General features: G+C 38.0%; 1 protein-coding gene across 6 annotated transcripts in view; it reads left to right on the plus strand.

Annotated features, from left to right (window-relative positions):
• LOC139758004 (uncharacterized) overlaps nt 1-19,201 on the plus strand; it is a 711,662-nt gene that overhangs the window by 660,147 nt on the left and 32,314 nt on the right. For 4 of the 6 annotated variants that reach the window (XM_071678987.1, XM_071678988.1, XM_071678991.1 and 1 more), the window contains exons 9-10: nt 7,189-7,396; nt 13,680-13,841. In XM_071678987.1, the coding sequence (XP_071535088.1) occupies nt 7,189-7,396; nt 13,680-13,841 (370 nt within the window). The remainder of the gene's footprint in view (nt 1-7,188; nt 7,397-13,679; nt 13,842-19,201) is intronic. The other 2 variants (XM_071678989.1, XM_071678990.1) reach the window with 1 other exon arrangement.

Raw genomic sequence — 19,201 nt, forward strand, 5'->3', positions numbered from 1 at the left:
GTATTCAAAACCTGGTCACCGGGACCCCACGAGTGTAAAACTCATTCCCCATACAGTACAGGGAAATCATTACACCTTTGTGAACGACAAAATCGAGATATTGGATCACAGCTTGAACAGATCCCCCCCATTTTTTTTTTTATAGCTGTTAGTGTGTGTGTGTGTGTGTGTGTGTGTAGAGAGAGAGAGAGAGAGAGAGAGAGAGAGAAAGATGACAGAACACTGAACGTGGTTCGCGTTTCTCTAAGTGAGGATTTTGAAATTCAATTTTCGTTTCTTTTCACAAAATCTCAAAAGTTCTGACTCCATAAAAAGGGATCCTCTAGTTAGAATGAAGTGTGGGCGTAATTAAACCCAAGGTACACGGACGCCAGTATTTGGGGCGATCGGTCGGCGCAAACGAAACGATAATATGCATTTTCGGTAGTGTAATTTTGAAATTTCTAGGTTGTGCCACCTAGTGTTGTGGTTGCTTATTTATAATGCTGGATTTTGTGACGTCATGAACAGTTTTTAAAATGGCTTTGTAAAGCACGATTATGGCTTTGGTTTTGTGAACTTATTTTCTCAATTGTATGTGCAGTATTGGTTTAGCTTCTGCTAATTATGGACGGTGATGGATGGGGTTGCAACTGGACAGTGTATGCTGTTATTTTCTGATTACGTACATACTTCAGCTCGGGTAGGAAAGGGACAGGGACATCGTTGCACAATGAAATCTTTACGAAAACAGGACTGAACATAACATTACATCTTGTAGTCGAGAGGTTGGATGACCTCACCTTTGGCGAACAAAACAATGGACATCAAATATCTGAAGCTTAATTCAGGAACGAAAATCTGTAATTGTCCAAATTCACCCAGACCAAAGAATTTCAGCAATAGCTTGGGTGAAGGGTTCTTGGGTTAGGGAATATGGTGGAAAGTATCTGTGAAGGGAATGGAGTGCATATTGGGAAGTCTGGTGAAACTGTTGATTGTTTTAGAGGATTTTTACCGCCTCATACCAGCCAAGGCCTTTGGGAGTGAAAGCGCCCCCCCCCCCCCCCCCCCCTCCAGACTCACTAGGTATGTACCTGAAAAGGGCCTGAAATGTTGCCACGCTTCCTTAACGACTCAAAAATCCTTTAAAACCACAAGAATCGTTTCGGTGAAATATTTGAATTAACAGTATTGGCTCAAAGCATTGAACTACGCATCAGTATGCAGATATTACACACATTTTAATGTTAGAAAAAAAACGCTTACAAAGCTAACTTGTTGCTGAAAATGACAGACTGGGTGGAATGTGGACATTATAGATCATAAATGTCAGGATCCATGTTTGTTCAGCCTTCAGGGCGATGTAAGAAACCGTGGGAAGATCCTTGCATACTTCTTAAAACAGGACATCTTTCGTACTGTACCAGAGTAACCAGATTGCATAATATGATGAGTGGACGCCTGCAACAACAAACAGTTGGGTGGACACGTTTAGTCACCAAGGAAGCTTGTTGGTGGCAGATAGAAGTGTTTAGTCACCCGAAAACAGTGTACAGTACGATGTATTGTAGTGATGGCTAGTGTTTATTTTGTACGTTGCGCACATCGCAGGTTGTTGCTCTTTTGTGCAGTTTTAGTAGGCATATGTTGGACAGTGTTGGCGGTTCTGGTTTAATTATAGCCAGTGTGTCATCCCAGGTTGGCATTGTCTTTGGTTGATAAAGGCTTCTCGTTCTCTTATGTGTTGGTCATGGATGGCATTGCGTTTGGTTGATAAAGACCTTAGTTGAGTGTAGAGGCATGGTTCGACTTTAGCAGTTAAGGTAGGTTTGGCTGAGATGGTGTTATGTTCTCTGATGGCGATGGCTGTGCTGGCAAAGCAAAGATTGTTGTGCCCACATTGTGTCAAGAACTATGTCACCTTTGGTTAACTTGATGTGTGATGGCTTTTGATTTGGTTTTGGATGTGTTTGCTCTTGTTTGATAACGGTGTTTACCTGTTTTGCTGGACGTGGTGTTATAGATTTATGGTTTGTTTTGGGTAATGTTGCTGAGATTATGTTATTGGCAGTAATGGGTGTAGTTTTTATAGTTTGCTGATTATAGTCAGTGTCATAGGTTGCGTCATAGTTTTTGCTGAGGTTGTCATGGACAGTGAGTGTTGGCGGAGATTGGGTCAAGGCGAAATCTTAGTGTCGTAACTTAGTATCGAATTGAGATGTTTTCAGTAATTTTGTTTCATGAACAACCTGATGAAGAAATGTTACTGATACGTTTGTACATGATACTGTTTATGATTTTGTGGTGATCTGATGATATACTAAAAGTTTCATAGAAATCCACTGATTTCATCCCTTCATAGAGCTATTTCATTACGTTTGTATCAACTTTTTGAGCAAAATTTTGACTAACCACTTAAGCATAATTATTGCTTATAAATTTTATTATTCTCAAGAGAAATTTCTTTTAAGTTGTCACTATATTTAGTTATAGATTATTGAATCGGTTTTTGTTTTGTAGAAATGGGTTTAGACGAGATAGTGAAACTTGAACGTCTGGGAAGTTCGGTTGTCGGTGGATGTATATCTGATAGGGTAAGACTAGGTTGGGGGGCGTTTGTTTAGTGTTCGTCGGATGATTTTGTGTATAATTCTTCAGTGTTGTGAATGTTGGGGATGTAGTGTGATATACGAATTAGGGGAAAGCTTTCATATTCTGCTTCAGGTTGGTGGTTAGTTATAGATTCTATGGGAAAGAATTAGTGATGTTGGCGAGCATGTTGAGGTAGGATTGTAGTGGGAGGAACTTTGCTTTGTGGTGTAGGTGTTTAGTGTTTTCTTTGGTGCTAGTCAGCTGGTGATTCTTCTTATTGCTCCGCTTTGTATGACTTGCATCATCGATATATTTGCTGGGACAGGTGAACTGTTTGTAGGAGTTACTGATTAATTTTTCTTATCCATATTCAGTGCAGTGCGAGTTTTAAGGGCATTTGTTTGTTGCATGAGTGTTGATTTTTTTATGAAATATGGTGATTTACATGTGTCCAGCGTGGTGCCTAGAACATTTGGGGTTTTGTTGAGTGGGAGCATTTGGACTCGCGTCTGTTAGGATTTAAGAAGATACCCAAGAACTAATGTGGAGTTGTAGGCAGTCTTATAAATGAACCACTGTTCCAATTGCGCGGTGTAGTGTTGCATGTTATTTTTGCTTGCATTTTGCTAGGGTGCTGTGAAGTGAATGATTGTAAGGTCGTCTACATATGAGTGGAACATCGAAATGTATTCAGCGGGAGGTGATGGAAGGTCGTGTGGGAAGCGATATGAAGATTTTTGCAGAAAGGTTTGCTCTTTTGGGAAAAAGGCTCTTAGAGGTGAAGCATTTCTGAGTGACTAGTTTGGCAGCCAGCTATGAAGTTGTCCAACCTCTTTTTGTTGTTGTCGGAGAGGGTGGAGAATCAAGTATCTTGAGAGGAAATGTCGGAGGACGGTGTCCAATGCCTTGCTGATGTTTGTCGCCTGTGATACTTTATATGGACGGAAGGTTGGGGTTGATCGAAGACATCTTGGGATACGTTGTGTGTGAGGTCTGTGTGTTTTGTAAGTATGGTAGTGGAGCGATTAGGTCAACCAACGTTGTGTTGGTGAAAGTGAGAATCTTGCTTGATTATCTCGTAGGTAAGGTCTTCATAGAGTTTCGATCATGAAGACAAGCAATATAAGGGCGGTAAAGACGGGGGAGATGACTGGGTTGGAGAGTTTTAAGATAGGTACTGCGTTAGCAAGCTGCCGGATATTAGATTTTTTTTTTTTTTTCTGTGTTAGGAGTGATTGAATATACTGTACCAGTAAAAGTGATGTGATTGCAATTTGGGCAAATAGTTTTACGTGAAAGCTTGATGTATTGTCAAGGTCTGTTGCGGAAGAGTTCCTCAAGGTGTTAATTGCCTTGCATGTGTCAGTGGGAGTGAAAGTAAGTGAGCAGTTGTTTCAGAATGGGTTTTGGTATGTTTATCATTACTTTCCTCTCTGAGGATGTGGTTGGTCTGTGGTTGGATTTTTATTAGTAGTTTCATGAGCATGTTTGTGTGTTCTTTGGAAAATATAATGTCATTGGATTGGGTCAAGTGCTACACACACACACAGGCCTCCATGGCATAGCAGTTAGCATTACTGACCGTAAGTTATCATGGGCTTGTATGAGATCGAATCTGAGGTGTGGTATTCGGACCACACCCATCCCAAGTATTCATCCTCTTTTCGAGGCTGGTCAGTAAATGGATGTGTTTGTACGTGTTCATGTTTAAATAGGAATAAAGACATAGCAAGTAAAATACAAGGTGAAAAGATGATGCAACACGAGTATAAAGCTTACTCCTCGTAACGCAAAAATATCATTCGCACTCCTGCAGCTTTGATTAAAGGTTGCGCTGCTTCCCGTTTCAGGGAAATGGTAAACTCTTTTGAAGTGCTTTCCATGACTTCGTCATCAGCTTATGGTGAAGACTTGTCAAAGGTGTCTTTTCACTCGCGGTATAAGCACAGGCGGGCTGAGTCCGGAAATTATATATATATATATATATATATATATATATATATATATATATATATATATATATATATATAATGCTTCAAAAAAGGATTTTGTGATTACTAAAGCAACGTCTTGCTTGTTGCATACCATATAAATAATAAATCTCGAAAACTTTCTCATATTTACTGTTGATGTCTGCCTAGTGTCGCTTCTCTCCTAGTTGTGCCAACTTTTTATTTTTGTATCATGCTTTGTCCCATTTAGTTCTCTACTATTGAAATATTGAGCGTTTTATAATGTTTTGAAGGATCAGTACAAGTCTAAGTATTAGTAATTTGTGAATTAAGGTTGTCATGGACACTATGCTGTGATTGTCATGATTGGTGTACTTGTTGAAGGAAATACTATCATCGTGACATGCCATGTTAAAAGTGGTGCATGGAATCATCTTACACCCTCTCTTTCAGGAACTATCATACTTTGTCTCATTGAAATAAATTTTTCGAGTTAAACTGTGTATGCCTAGCCCACTGTATTTTATTTTTGTTCCATTAAGTATTGGCCTTGATGAGGGTTTGAGTCTCTGCTTCGAGCTTATGCTACAAAAGAAAAAAAAAATATCCTGGATATTTGTGTTTTGAAGACTTTAGCTGTGCTTGTGTCATGAACATTGTTAGCCATGTTTGTATCATGTTGGGTATCATTGTATCGTAGACCCTGACAGCGTTGTCGTTTTGAGACTTGGTTTAAGGTGGTGTCGACATTTATCCCCCGGTTTTTTATAGTTTTTTTTTTTGCGTGTATATTATTGCTCTTGGTTGTATTATATATTGTTGGTTTTGTTTATTGTGGACAGTGTTAATTTTATTTGTTTTTTTGGACACTTGGTTTTGTTTTTGTGGATAGCGTAAGTTTTGTTTGTTTTAGATTTGTGCCTTTCGAACTTTGTGGTGTAGACAGTAGTAGTTCTGTATTGTGGACTGTATTAGTTTTGTCTTTTGGATTGTTGTTTTGCTTGTATTATATTGATACTGTTTTTGTTTGTGCTGTGGACAGGGGTTTTGTGTTGTGGACAGTTTGAACTGTTTGTGTAGTGGTGTTGTAGACTTAGTTCTAGTTGGATGTGTTATGGAGTTAGTTCTGGTTGTGTTGTGGATACTTAAATCTTGTGTTATGGATTATCTTTAGTTATGTTTTGGACTTTATTAGATTTTTCTTTGTTTTAGACGTTGTTGGCGTTACAGTGAACAGAGTTGGCTTTGTTTTTTTTTTTTTTCACTGGGTATGTTATGTTTGTTGGCTCATGTGGTTTTGGACTCTGCTCTAATTGTTCTGTGAGTAGTGATGGTAGTGTTAGTTTGTATTGGCTTTGGCTTTTGAACTGACACTTCACAAATTATATGGTAAAGGTGGCATTCCACTTATATTTGAAATTTGTTAGGTTGTAGATGGTGTGTTAGCAGATTATCATAGTCTTAGCTAAGTGTTCATTAGCTAGGAATATATCATATACTTCAACCAGCAAATGATTAAACGCAAGTTATTTGGTATTGATAACTGATGTAATAATCAACAATAAGAGTAGAATTGAAGTAGAACAAATATCAGAAACAGTTGGCTTAAAAATTGAATATTGTCTAACATGATTTTTCTGAAATTATCTTAATCATTGATTAGTTGCAGCATCCTGTTCCTTCAGTGACCTCTTGTTAGACTCAGGCATATTCCCAGTACCCTTATTAATGACAGTGTTAAATAAGCTTTTATGAAGTGGGTTGTCTGTGGTTGGCCTTGCATTTATGAGCTAAGGTGATGTTTACTAAGGTTGTATTTGAGTGTTTGATGTAGCTGTTTTATGCAGTAGTTCTTTGTGATCATATTGACTTTTACAGTCCTCTGGATGCTTTCATTTTTATATATGTTGAGGCTCAGATTGGCAGGAAATCTTTAGGTGACTCTAGATATGTTAAATTATATGAGCTTAATAATACTGTTTGATTGTATTTCTTTGTGTTGAAGATATTTCTATCTCTTAAACACAGAAAGCAAATATTATGTTGTTCAAAATGCTTAGAATCGATTTTGTCAAAGTTTATCTTTATGATATATTACGCTACTCATATTGTACCCTCAAGTTCGTAAAATGATGGAACAGACTTTTGGGTTACACATTTGGAAACAACAAAAGAAATTCTAGTCATTTTAGGTCATTTCATTTGCCATGTTTTTATTTCACAGGGGGTATGGCATTTTATAACCATTATATTAAGAAGTGTTGTTAAAAAATGCCTTGGTACTGTAATCAGCAGTAAGTGTGTATTATGTATCATATTTGTGGTACAGATTTCTCCATAAATAAGATTTGCAATACTGTACTGATACACTTGATCAATTGATGCTTGCTTAATTAAGGCTTACACATTCACATCTTTATATCTTTTATTGTATATTGTTTACCCTGTAAGAAATTTGTATCATTGAGTGCATCCCTATTATTTGTGATGATCTGTCCCGCTTAGCTTAAGAAATAATCCTTTAAGAATTTTAGTATTTTAAAGCCTTATCAGTAGAAGATATAGAGTGTCTTGACCAGGCATGCATTCTGGTCACTAAGAATTTTTTTTTAAGTTTGAGATGATTGATAACATGTTATTCATATAATACTTTGTGTTACAGGGAGAGGCGTGAGGCTGAAGCCCGTGAAAAGGAAAGAATTAATAAAGAGAAAATGGAGAGAGAGAGAACTGAGCGGGAGAGGGAACGAAGAGAAAGGGAGGAGAGGGAGAGGAGAGACAAAGAGCGGCGGGAAAGGGAGGAGAAGGAGCGGCAGCAGTTTCAGGTGGATCAGCATTTTAACAAGTCCTTCCGCCTGGCTCAACAGAAGGTAATGAATTTTCTATATTTATCAGTAGGAAGAAGAAGTTGGAAATGGATTAAAAAAGACCAGTTTGGTCTTAGGATTATTAGTAATTAAAGCTTTGTAGTTAGAAATATAGGGACTTTTCTAGTTCAGGAAGATTGGTTTGGATTGAGATCTGGAGGAAGGAGTCTGACCATGTGTGGTTTGTTCATGGTTATAATATTATATTGCTTTGTATTTGTGCATATTGTTTTATGCATGTAAAGAAGAATATGAACAGGAGACAACAACATATATAAGTATACCCAAAGAAGAAAAAGTTACTACTTTACAACTGTATAGAAGAACCAGTCACAAGGGATAATGCATGTGGATCAGGTTTTCACAAAGAATGTAGACTTCATTATTGGTGTCATGAAATCAGACACACTACTCAGATCACAACATAACAGAAAATTAGTGGCATTCTTTCCATACAAAAAAGAAGTAAAAGTAGGTAGAGAATCTTAAAGACCTGTTCTCTAAGCAAAAGAAAACAAACCTCGAGAGAAGTGAAGAGATTGACCATTGACTTGGAATTCAGTTTAGAATTCAGGAAAAGTGAAGACAAATGGCATTAAGAACAATAGAATACCTCGGTGCATTTATAAAGTTGACTTCAAAAACAAATATTATAGATTAGCTTATTAATTGATGAAGAGAGCATGGCTCATTAAAATGAGCCAGTAATCATCCCAGAGATAAATGTTCAGATGCCTCCTTGAATAGTGATTTCCCACCTTCCAAATAGTTTATTTCAGTGTTATACTGTGGGGCTTCCACATCAACTCAGTAAATGAGAAGAAAAAAAAAAAAGCTAAGCACTAACTTGGACACTAATTACTCGCCGCAGGGAGGGCCTGCTTTTATTTCAGAAATTATAGCATTGACCTGCATAGCCATTACTTCATGAAAGGGGAAGCAAAGCAGTTAAAAAAAATCTACTGGCCCATTGCATTAACATTGCCTGTTAAGGTTTTTTCTTTCTGAAGCAAACAAATTTTGATATGGAAATAGACAAAAAAAAACTTTTGGATGGGGAGCACAGCATCACTGTGAAATGATCCTGCCCTTCATGTACACAGTTATTAGTGAAATTGCAGAGGCACTGGAAAGCTAACAAAACACAGATTGTGAAACAAACATGGTTGTAGTGTCAGAGTAGACAGTATGCATAATACTGATGCAAAGAAGAAAGCATATGGTGTCCCCTAAGTACAGTCCCAGACATTATCATCATTAGCAGAGATTAGAATGAGTATTAAATTTTCATTGGCAGAGGAGACAAAGAGTACAGTTGACCATTTATCAGGTTTTACACTGGGTCACTGACATGAAATTGCTTTTTAACATGCTTAAGGTTTTGTTTAGTTTGTCTTGGAAGAAATTAAATATAGGCTCACAAAGATTAAAAAGATTAACTAACATTGGGAAGATAAATGTAAGAGTTTGTTGTTGTAAATGTGGGATTCTTTATGCTCCCTTGAAATGTGAGTACCACTGTCCATCCTGCTGCTGAACCATTCATGTAGTTGATATGTCTTTTTCTTTATTCCTCCCCTTATTTGTCTTTTTAGTTGCAAAAGAGATTCACATAGTATGACTGCAGCAGCACAAAATTATACATTTGCATTGAAAGTGATGGGCTAGAACTTTGGATGGAGGGACTTGATAAGATGATGAGTTAGATACTAACATATTTTGAATTAGTGTTCATTTAGCAAAAATCAAAGTAAAGAAAATATCTTAAATGACATCATAACAATTTTGAGAAAGTCCCATACTTCAAGTTCTTTTACTTCCTGAAGTCAACACATGTTCAGGGCAATATGGTTCCAGAGCAGAAAAGTTGTACCTTTTTATTTGCTTGATTGCCTTAACAGATTCGTAAATGCATTTGATAACAAAGAAAATGTTGATTTACTTAAATCTGGCTGAAGCATTGACAAATGTGACCATGATGTCATATAGTATCCAAATTATATGAAGTAGGAGTAACTGTGAAATTAGGAAGATGATTATGCAACTTTTCAACAAACAGATCTCAAGATGTAAATCATGCAGTTTCCATTGCCTGGTGCGTAGTTCACTTTGCCATGGAACTGTACATGCACCTCTTCCACTTTCTCAGTTTTTTCATTTGACTCCAGAAAATGCCAGAAATATTGTAAAGACTGCTTAAGAATTTGGTACATCACTGATGATATGTTCTCTAACCCTTAAACTGTGTAACTGAAATTTTGAGCCACTGTATTGTCTGTAAAAAGTAATTGTGGGTGTAAACCATTAATTGATGACAGTACCAGAAAACTGTGCATCATCAGATGATATCTATATCAGTATAAGTGGTAGAGATATGTCTACAACTTTGCTGTGGAGGTATTGAAGGAATTTATTATAAGCATTGCAGAATACCGGACAAAAGTATACCCCATCATCTAGAAAGAAGCAGAAGGAAAGGTCTCATTGATAATATCTGATGACCTTATCTTCAGCAAACATAGCAGAATAACAAATGGTTCCCTGGATGTTGTGGACTTTCAAAACAAGGACGGTTAAACCAGTGATATCACTCAAGGCATGATGCTCATACGATTTGAATACAGCTTATTGCAAATATCACCTCTCAGGGCAAGAGAAAATGTTAAGTAAGAAAGTATGGAAAGATCTTGCACATCCCACATAACACTGATAAAAATCTATGCTACAGATATGACTGTGTGAAGTGAGACTTTATTCTGTAGGTAACAGACAGTTGAGTTATATAATAATATGTTTGGATAATCCTAAAAGGTATAGTTCTTTGTCTGTACAAATACAGGTAAACCTAAACTTAGAATAGGGTTACATTACTGGATAATGTTTCACAATTCACTTCCATTTTATAACGGGTTAAATTCATGACCAAAAATTTCCTCAGTGTAGCCCTTAGGAATAGATTATATTGCACCTGAAACAACTTATCATAGTATGCTGTACTGCATATATAATGAAACTTTAATGAAAAAGGTGTTGTACTGAAATAAGTGATATAGTTGTTGCTGGAGTTGGATGGGGTGGAATAAGGTTACCTAGAGGGAGAGGTAGGGGCACAAGGGTAATCTTCATCACCCCAGAATTTTCAGATTCAACAGATGTTTCCTCATCACAGGTATTCCTAACGATACCTAATAGGCTTGCCATAGAATTTGGTGACGAGAGATTGAGGTGGTGGTAGAGTGGAATGGTTGCCACTGGGAGGGAGAGAGACGAAGCAAGGATGATCTGTCACCCCTAGAATCATCTGTTCCCGCAAATTTTATCTGGAGGACATGCAGACTTAGATTACTGTAGATGTATAGAATTATGGGGTAGCAGCAAACAATTTTTTTTTCCCAATTTGTATAATGCAAATTAAAAGGTAGTTTACGATGACATAATCAAAATTATTTATTTATTTGTTTATTGTACTTGACCACCGTCTCCCACGTTAGCGAGGTATCGCAAGGTAACAGACGAAGAATGGCCCAACCCACCCACATACACATGTATATACATAAACACGCACATGCACATATACATACATATACATTTCAACGTATCCATACATACACAGACATATACATATATACACATGTACTTATCCACACTTGCTGCCTTCATCCATTCCTATCGCCACCCCGCCACACACAAAAATAATTCCAATTATGGTGATATGCTTTATCGTTTCATGGAATGGTCTGTGGGGCCTGGAGATGTGTAGGGAGCTGTGGTTTCGGTGCATTACACATGACAGCCAGAGACTGAGTGTGAAAGAATGTGGCCTTTTTTTATCTGTTTTCTTCGCACAACCTCACTGAAGCCAGGGGTAGCGATGCTGTTTCCTGTGGGGTGAGGTAGCACCGAGAATGGATGAAGGCAAGCAAGAATAAACATGTACATATGTATATGTGTTTGTGTATGTATATGTATGTATAAGTGCAAGTATGGGCGTTTATGTATAGTGGATAGCCCATTGTTCGTCCGTCTCCTGGTGCTACCTTGCTGATGCAGGAAACAGCCATTAAGTATATTAATGATAATACTTTATCATTCAAAGAAAATCTTATAGACATTGAAAATATATAGCCCAAAAAATTAGATTTTTTCCTGTCTATCTCAAGGCATAGTGTTTTACGGTGATACAACATGCTAGTACAATAATTATAAAACCTCTCTTCAGAGCATTGTATCTTGAGGTCCCATATAGTCTTTTTTAGGCATGAAAGGCTGTGTAAAATATTGCAGTATGACTTATATATCTAAAATGTGCAGAGTAAAGGAAACTGTATCAATGTATAAGCAATTGTGTTAGAAGAAAATGTTAAACCATTGAATTGTCATAAGGGCATTGAGGTGGATGGTTGGTGCTGGTTTCATTTTATTGAACATGACATTGAGAGTGGATGCATGTAAATGAGGCCATTCATCGTGTGTGCCTGATATATCTTGCTAAGGCAGAAGAAGCACTTAATGTACATATAAAGATATATTTCTAAACACCATAGTAATCAGTAGGGCTTCGTGGTGGATGATAGGCACTGGTTTCGGAACATTATGCTTGAGAGGTAGAGAATGTATGTGTGCTAATGAAGCTGTTTGTTTTTAGGAATATATGAGTTATGAAATTGGAATGGACTACTCCTTACTCGTAGTTATATTTTGAACCAGTTGGTGTGCTTCTCAGATCTGTGAGAAGTAGGATGTATGATTAGTAACTTCTTTATTTGTATGAAAGATATTGTCGTTAAAACATTTAAGACAAGGTTTTTCCAGGTACTGTAAGCATTTGTAATGTGCTAATGGTGTAAATTGTGCACCATTGAGGGATTGTTTACCCATTTACTGTTAGGCCTTCAGATTCTCAATATGAATACATATATTTTATCAAGGTTATAAGGGTCACTTATTCTTGATTTTATACATTTTGATTTGGTAATAGTTACACATGGCTTTTGTTGTCATGTGGGTCAGGCAATGTTGCTTATTATGTGTCTTTTCATGAGTTGCATTACCCTTAAGCAGATGATTATTATGTTGTGCCAATTTAGAAAATGATAGTTATACCAGTTATAGAACCAAGATATTTCATACCATGTAATAGGGTTCTCTAGATAATTTCTCAATTTTTAGGAAGTTTCCTGCTTTCTGAATTGCAGACTGCTCTTCAGTAGGGACTTTTTTCTCAGATTTCAGTTATGTAAATGTGCATTTTAGATTAATTTCAGATATAGCTCATTTGTTAAGGTTGTAATAAAAGTTTTAATTTCAAAAATGGCTTTAGGGAGACTAATGGCAACAAGTGCATTATATTTAGAATTACATAGAGAAAAGTTAAAATGTACCTGTTTGTCTTAAAATATACCCTGGCACTCAGGGTTACACTTTGTTTCAACCATTTTCTAGATTTCTTAACTGTGTACTGATAAAGATGCTCATCAATACAGTGATAAGCATAAGTTATCAGTGTGGAACATATTAATAGCTTTCCTTTCAATTGCCATTGTCCATACCAGCTGCCTTGTCCATACCTAAAGCCCTATCTGTGCTCCATTCCTTTGATCCAGTTAGACTACCTATACCCTTAATGTTTTTAAAGACTTGAATATTTTCATACCAAGACTGGCTCACAAAGATCCCATCATAGCTGAACTTTAAGTTTGTCACCAGATGTTGGAGCCCAGTTTAACATAAAGGATAATTATTTCTAAATTTTATAAATGCAAAAGATTTGATATTTTTTTGTCTGAGGGGCATAAAACAGTATGCTTTTTCTTTGCTTTCACAAATGAACTAAACTGGAGAAATATGATAGAGGCAATATCTTTTTATGAGTAATATCCTTTCATTACTTTTGATAAACTTTGTAAGAGTCTGCATGAAAACTGACATCAGTATTTTATTAGCCATATGAATATGTGAATACATTTAAGGAGTCTTAATGACATGGAAACTGAATAATGCCTATTTTTAATATTGATAATTATCTACAGCTGACATTTTGATTTATGATGGCTGTAGTAAATACACATGCCTCTTAAGAACACTTTATGTTATATATGGGCTTGGAAACTTATTTTGAAATTTCCTAGCCCAAGATACTACATGCATTATTTTTAGTTGTTGTAACAACTATTCTCTGAGTTAGAATTACAGAATTGTTTAAGTAATTGTGTGCCTGCGACAGAGGTGGTGTAGGTTATAGCGGGTGGGTAGACATGTCTGATGAGGGGTGTATGGTCTGTTGTAGCATGGTGGAGAGAGCGTGCGTCATATGCCAGCCGACCACCTGAACCAGGCCTATTACGTCCACGGCTTGACCAACCACCATCCCTCCAACCACCCAACTCACAACCACTCCCTCCTCATGACACAACACAGTAAAGCCTACCAGGCTCAAGCTCACGCCCAGGTACGACCCACTGCAGCGGGGGTGGCTACTGTGGCTGCTCATGGTCTTGTTAGTTATGTGTACATTTTAGGATCATTCTTACTGTTGCTCTCTTTCTAATTCCCCCCATTGCTAATATTAAATGCAGCCAATAAAATTATTTTTGATTGATCGCCATTGTCGTCTCTTGATAATGCTCTCTTTTTGTGGTTTGTCAGTAAGTGTAATGTACGTTAATAATTGTCATATCCGTTAAGTGTAATGTAAATCATTAAGTGTAATGTAGCCAGTGAATGGGTAGCATGAAACATTGCATGTTCAGAGATCAAATGTTTATTATTTAAACATCCAATGAGGCATGAAGGGACATAGCAGATGTTTGTCTCTTGTCCTTTGCTGGATTTTTGCTGGATTCTTCATGGTAAAAAAAAAATTGCAAAGTTTGCTGTGGGGACTGCTTTCAGTGTGACTTGATTTTGTGAAGCTTATCACTGATTGATTGATGTATTGCACTGTCATAAGAGGAATTTTTCAATCTTGCCTAACCTAGGTATATCAGTCAAATTGTCTTGACTGTTGCAGGGGGTTGCAGTTTTAGGAGGTTGCCATTGGCACCAATTTGTGTTTGCTAAACATACAGTTAGCATTAATACATTCTAATGTACCTTGTATTGGTATGTAAAATATTTGTGTGTGTGTGTGTGTGTGTGTGTGTGCAAAGATATGACACACTCACAAACGTGTGTATGTGTATATATATATATATAAGAGCGAGAGTATTATGTATTTACATTTTGTTGTTATTATTATTATTGTAATTATTATTATTATTATTATTATTATTATTATTATTATTATAGGATGGTGATATTCTAACCTTAGGACCCCTTTTATGGGGCTTTTGCAGCTTGGACTTTGTGGTAAAACCCTATGTAAGCTAAAATGTGGCAGATTGGCAGGAATGGATGGTTTTGCAGTTTTCTCTCAGTGAAGGGGGTGACAGCATTTTGTTGTTGATTGAATAGTCAGGCTATTTGCTGTTTGTATAACTTCAGGAGAAGTGCTAAGGGCATGCAGATTGCTTATATATATATTTTTTTTTTCTTTTTGATAAAGGCAAGGGGGCTAAATGTTAATTGATCCTCAAATTTTAATGACATCAGTCAGTTGAATGTACCTAGCGAAGCTTATGGGAGAGTAGGGAATGAAAAAGTGGTAGCATGCTTAGAACATCAGTTTGGGGAGCAGCACTTTAGCTTAGAGGTAAAGAATGTATGTATTAGGTATGTAGTTTAAAGATTTTGTGTGAAAAGACGGAAAGAGATTGTATATACCATCTCGAGATGTGGAGAAGCTAATGGTAGTGCTGATAGGGATGTGTTGTGAAAGGTATGATTAGTGTTTAGTGTCATGGAAGGTCATTAAATGCGGTGAGGAGTTTTTACCTGGAGTATAAGGCATATATGCAGGTATGATGGTGGGTCTGTGTTAAGGATATGTGATGTTAGTGTGTGACGGTGAGGGAGGTTAATGTGAGTGTCTTAAGAGTGAGGGGCAGGTTTACATTAGACTGGGGTTAGGGATGTTTTGGATATGATTCACTTGCCATTGGCAGATAACGCAACTCTAATGGCAGACTCCAGAGAGGAAGTCCAGAAGCTGTTGAGTGAGGTTAGAAGACTGTGTTAAAGGAGGAAGTTGAGAGTTAATGTGAACAAAGGTAATGCAGTGAGATGGAGCATAAGGATGAGACAGGATTGTTGGGGGTTAAGTTCAGAATATATATATGTTAATTTAAAATATGTTACTCGACTCTGCTTACTTGAGGTTACACCATGAGTAAAGTCATCTTTAGCAAGGCTGTATCATTGGGAATACAATCTTGTCAAAGAACTTCTTGCTTCTGGAAGTAGTGCAGCCTTAGGCTGCATGAGTGTGTAGAAATGTCCTGGCTAACACCAGGACTCTTTTAGAGAAAATGGTCTTAGGATGATTATAAATGAAATATTTTATGCTTATCTACCTTTTCCTGTATTAGAGATAGTTCTAGTAACAAAGTAACAGAACTCCTCTATCCATATCCACTCTCTAGCTGTCATATACATTGCACTGAAACCAGTCAACCCTTATTCATAGCCAAACCCCACAGACCTTTTATGTGGTTTCCTGTGGCCACTTCACGTGGCTTGGTCCAACCCTATGACAGCATGTCACTGTGTACCACATTGCTCCAATCACCAACTCAAGCAAATCTCACTCCCTCTGCATGTCCAGGCCCCAGTAGCTCAATGCTTCTTTAAGTCCACCCTTCAGTCTCATCCTTACTTCCTCAGCTTGTGATGCATTTATCCTCTTAGCCAGGCACTCCTCACTCATCCTCTCCATATGTCCATACCATTTCAGCACACCTTGCTCGCTCCCAAACATACTCTTATATTTATTATATTTATATGTATTATTTATTATACTTGATCACCGTTTCCCACATCAGTGAGGTAGTGCCAGGAAACAGACAAAGAAAGACCCATCCACTCATATACACACTTATACACGTACACATACGTATACATACCTCCATATACACATTCATACTTGCTTGCCTTCATCCATTCCTGGTGCCACCCTGCCCCACAGGAAACAGCATCGCCAACCCCTGCGTCAACAAGGTAGCGCCAGGAAAACAAACAAAAAAGGCCATGTGTTCACACTCAGTCTCTAGCTGTCGAGTGTAATGCACCGAAACCGCAGCTCCCTGTCCACATCCAGGCCCCACAGACCTTTCCATGGTTTACCCCAGGCATTTTACATGCCCTGGCTCAGTCCATTAACAGCATGTCAACCTTGTTATACATGACATCGTTCCAATTCATTCTATTCCTTGCACAGCTTTCATACTCCTGCATGTTAAGGACCCGATCACCCAAAATCTTTTTCACTCCATCCTACCACCTCCAATTTGGTCTCCTGCTTCTTGTTCCCTCCACCTCTGACACATATATCATCTTTGTCAACCTTTCCTCCCTCATTCTTTCTCTCAACCACACACTTTTTATTTCCACACATCTTTCTAACCCTTTCATTACTTACTCGATCAAACCACCTCACACCACATATTGTCCTCTACCATTTAATTTCCAATACATCCACTCTCCTTCATAAAGCCCTATCTATAGCCCATGCCATGCAACCATAGAACATCGTTGGAACTCCTATTCCTTCAAACATACCCATTTTTGCTCTGCGAGATAAGGTTCTCTCCTACACATTCTTCATCATTTCCAGAACCTTCACCCCCTTCTTCACCCTGTGACTCAATTTTGCTTCCATGGTTCCATCCTCTGCTAAGTCTACTCCCAGATATCGAAAACACTTCACTTCCTCCAATTTTTCTCCATTCAAACTTGCATCCCAATTAACTTGTTTCTCAGCCCTACTGACCTAATAACCTTGCTCTTATTCACATTAACTCACAACTTTCTTACTTTTCCAAACTCAGTCACCAACTTTTGCATTTTCTCACCCAAATCAGCCACTAAGCTGTATCATCGGCGAACAATAACTGACTCACTACCCAGGCCCTCTCATCCATAAAAGACTGCATACTCGCTCCTCTCTCCAAAACTCTTGCATTCATCTCCCTAACCACCCCATCCATAAGCAAATTGAACAACCATCGAACATCACACACCCCTGCCACAAACCAACATTCACTGGGAACCAGTCACTCTCCTCTCTTCCTACTCTTACACATGCCTTACATCCTTTGTATAAACTTTTCACTGCTTCTTGCAACTTAGTTCCCACACCATACACTCTTAAGATCTTCCACAAAGCTTCTCTATCAACCCTACCATATCCCTTCTCCAGATCCATAAATACTACTTACAGATCCATCTGTTTTCTAAGTATTTGTCGTGCACATTCTTCGAAGCAAACTTCTGATCCACATATCCTCTACCATTTCTGAAACCACACTGCTCTTCCCCAATCTGATGCTCTGTACATGCCTTCACCCTCTCAATCCCATATAATTTACCAGGAATACTCAACAAACTTATGCCTCTGTAGTTTGAATACTCACTTTTATCCCCTTTGCCTTTGTACAAAGGCACTGTGCATGCATTCTGCCAATCAAGAGGCACTTCACCATGATCCATACATACATTGAATATCCTTACCAGCCAATCAACAACACAGTCGCCCCCTGTTTTAATAAAGTCCTCTGCAGTGCCATCCAAACCTGCCACCTTGCCAGATTTCATCTTCTGCAAAGCTTTCGCTACCTCTTCTCTCTTTACCAACCATTCCCCCTAACCCTCTCACTTCACTCCCCACCCTGACCAAAACACCCTATATCTGCCACTATCATCAAACACATTCAACAAACATTCAAAATAATCACTCCATCTCCTCCTCACTTCATCACTACCTGTTACTGCCTCCCCACTTGGCCCCCTTCACCAATGTTCCCATTTGTTCTCATCTTATGCATGTTATTTACCTCCTTTCAAAGCATCTTTTTATTCTCTAGAATTTAATAATACTCACTCCCCCAACTCTCATTTGCCTTCTTTTTCACCTCTTGCACCTTTTTCTTGACCTGCTGCTGCTCTCTTATATATATACATCTCCCAGTCATTTGCACTACTTCCCTGCAAGCATCGTATAAACGCCTCTCATTTCTCTTTCACTAACGACCTTACGTCTTTATCCCACCACTCGCTACCCTTTCTAATCTGCCCACCTCCAACCTTTCTCATGCCACATACATCTTTTGCACAAGCCATCGCTGCTTCCCTAAATACATACCTTTCCTCACCCACTCCCCTCACATCATATGCTTTCACTTTTTGCCAATCTACACTCAATCTCTCATGTTACTTCCTTGCACGATCAAAGGTCATGTAAGAAAAGTTTAAAGGGTTGGAAAAAACAAAAAGCTTGTGGAACCCAGTTGTACAGCTTGAGAATTTTGGAGGTAAAGCCTTTGTAGTGACAGGCTTGGCAACTAGCAGTGAAGTGTTCTGACTACTATTTGTCATTTTTGTTGAAGTGGTTGGTATCGATTGCCACAAATACTTTACTGGAAGGGGTTTTGAAGTCATCAAAGACACATTGTGTAAGGTGTGTTATTGGATTGATAGGAGTCTAAAGCCATATTTTTAGGGTAGAGTGGGAAAGTTTGGTTTCATGGTTGAAGACTGTAGGAGGTTTGGGAATTGGGTGGTTTAGAGGGTTTTAAGATAGTGGCTGAGTGGCTGGAGATACCTCTTAGTGCTTGAATAGCAGTTAGGTCATAGTGTTTTCCATGGAAGTGCTTGAATAGCAGTTAGGTCAGAGTGTTTTCCATGGAAGTTAGGTATATTCTCAAGGCCTGTTGC

Source organism: Panulirus ornatus, chromosome 29 (assembly GCF_036320965.1).
Source record: "Panulirus ornatus isolate Po-2019 chromosome 29, ASM3632096v1, whole genome shotgun sequence".
NCBI lineage: Eukaryota > Metazoa > Arthropoda > Malacostraca > Decapoda > Palinuridae > Panulirus > Panulirus ornatus.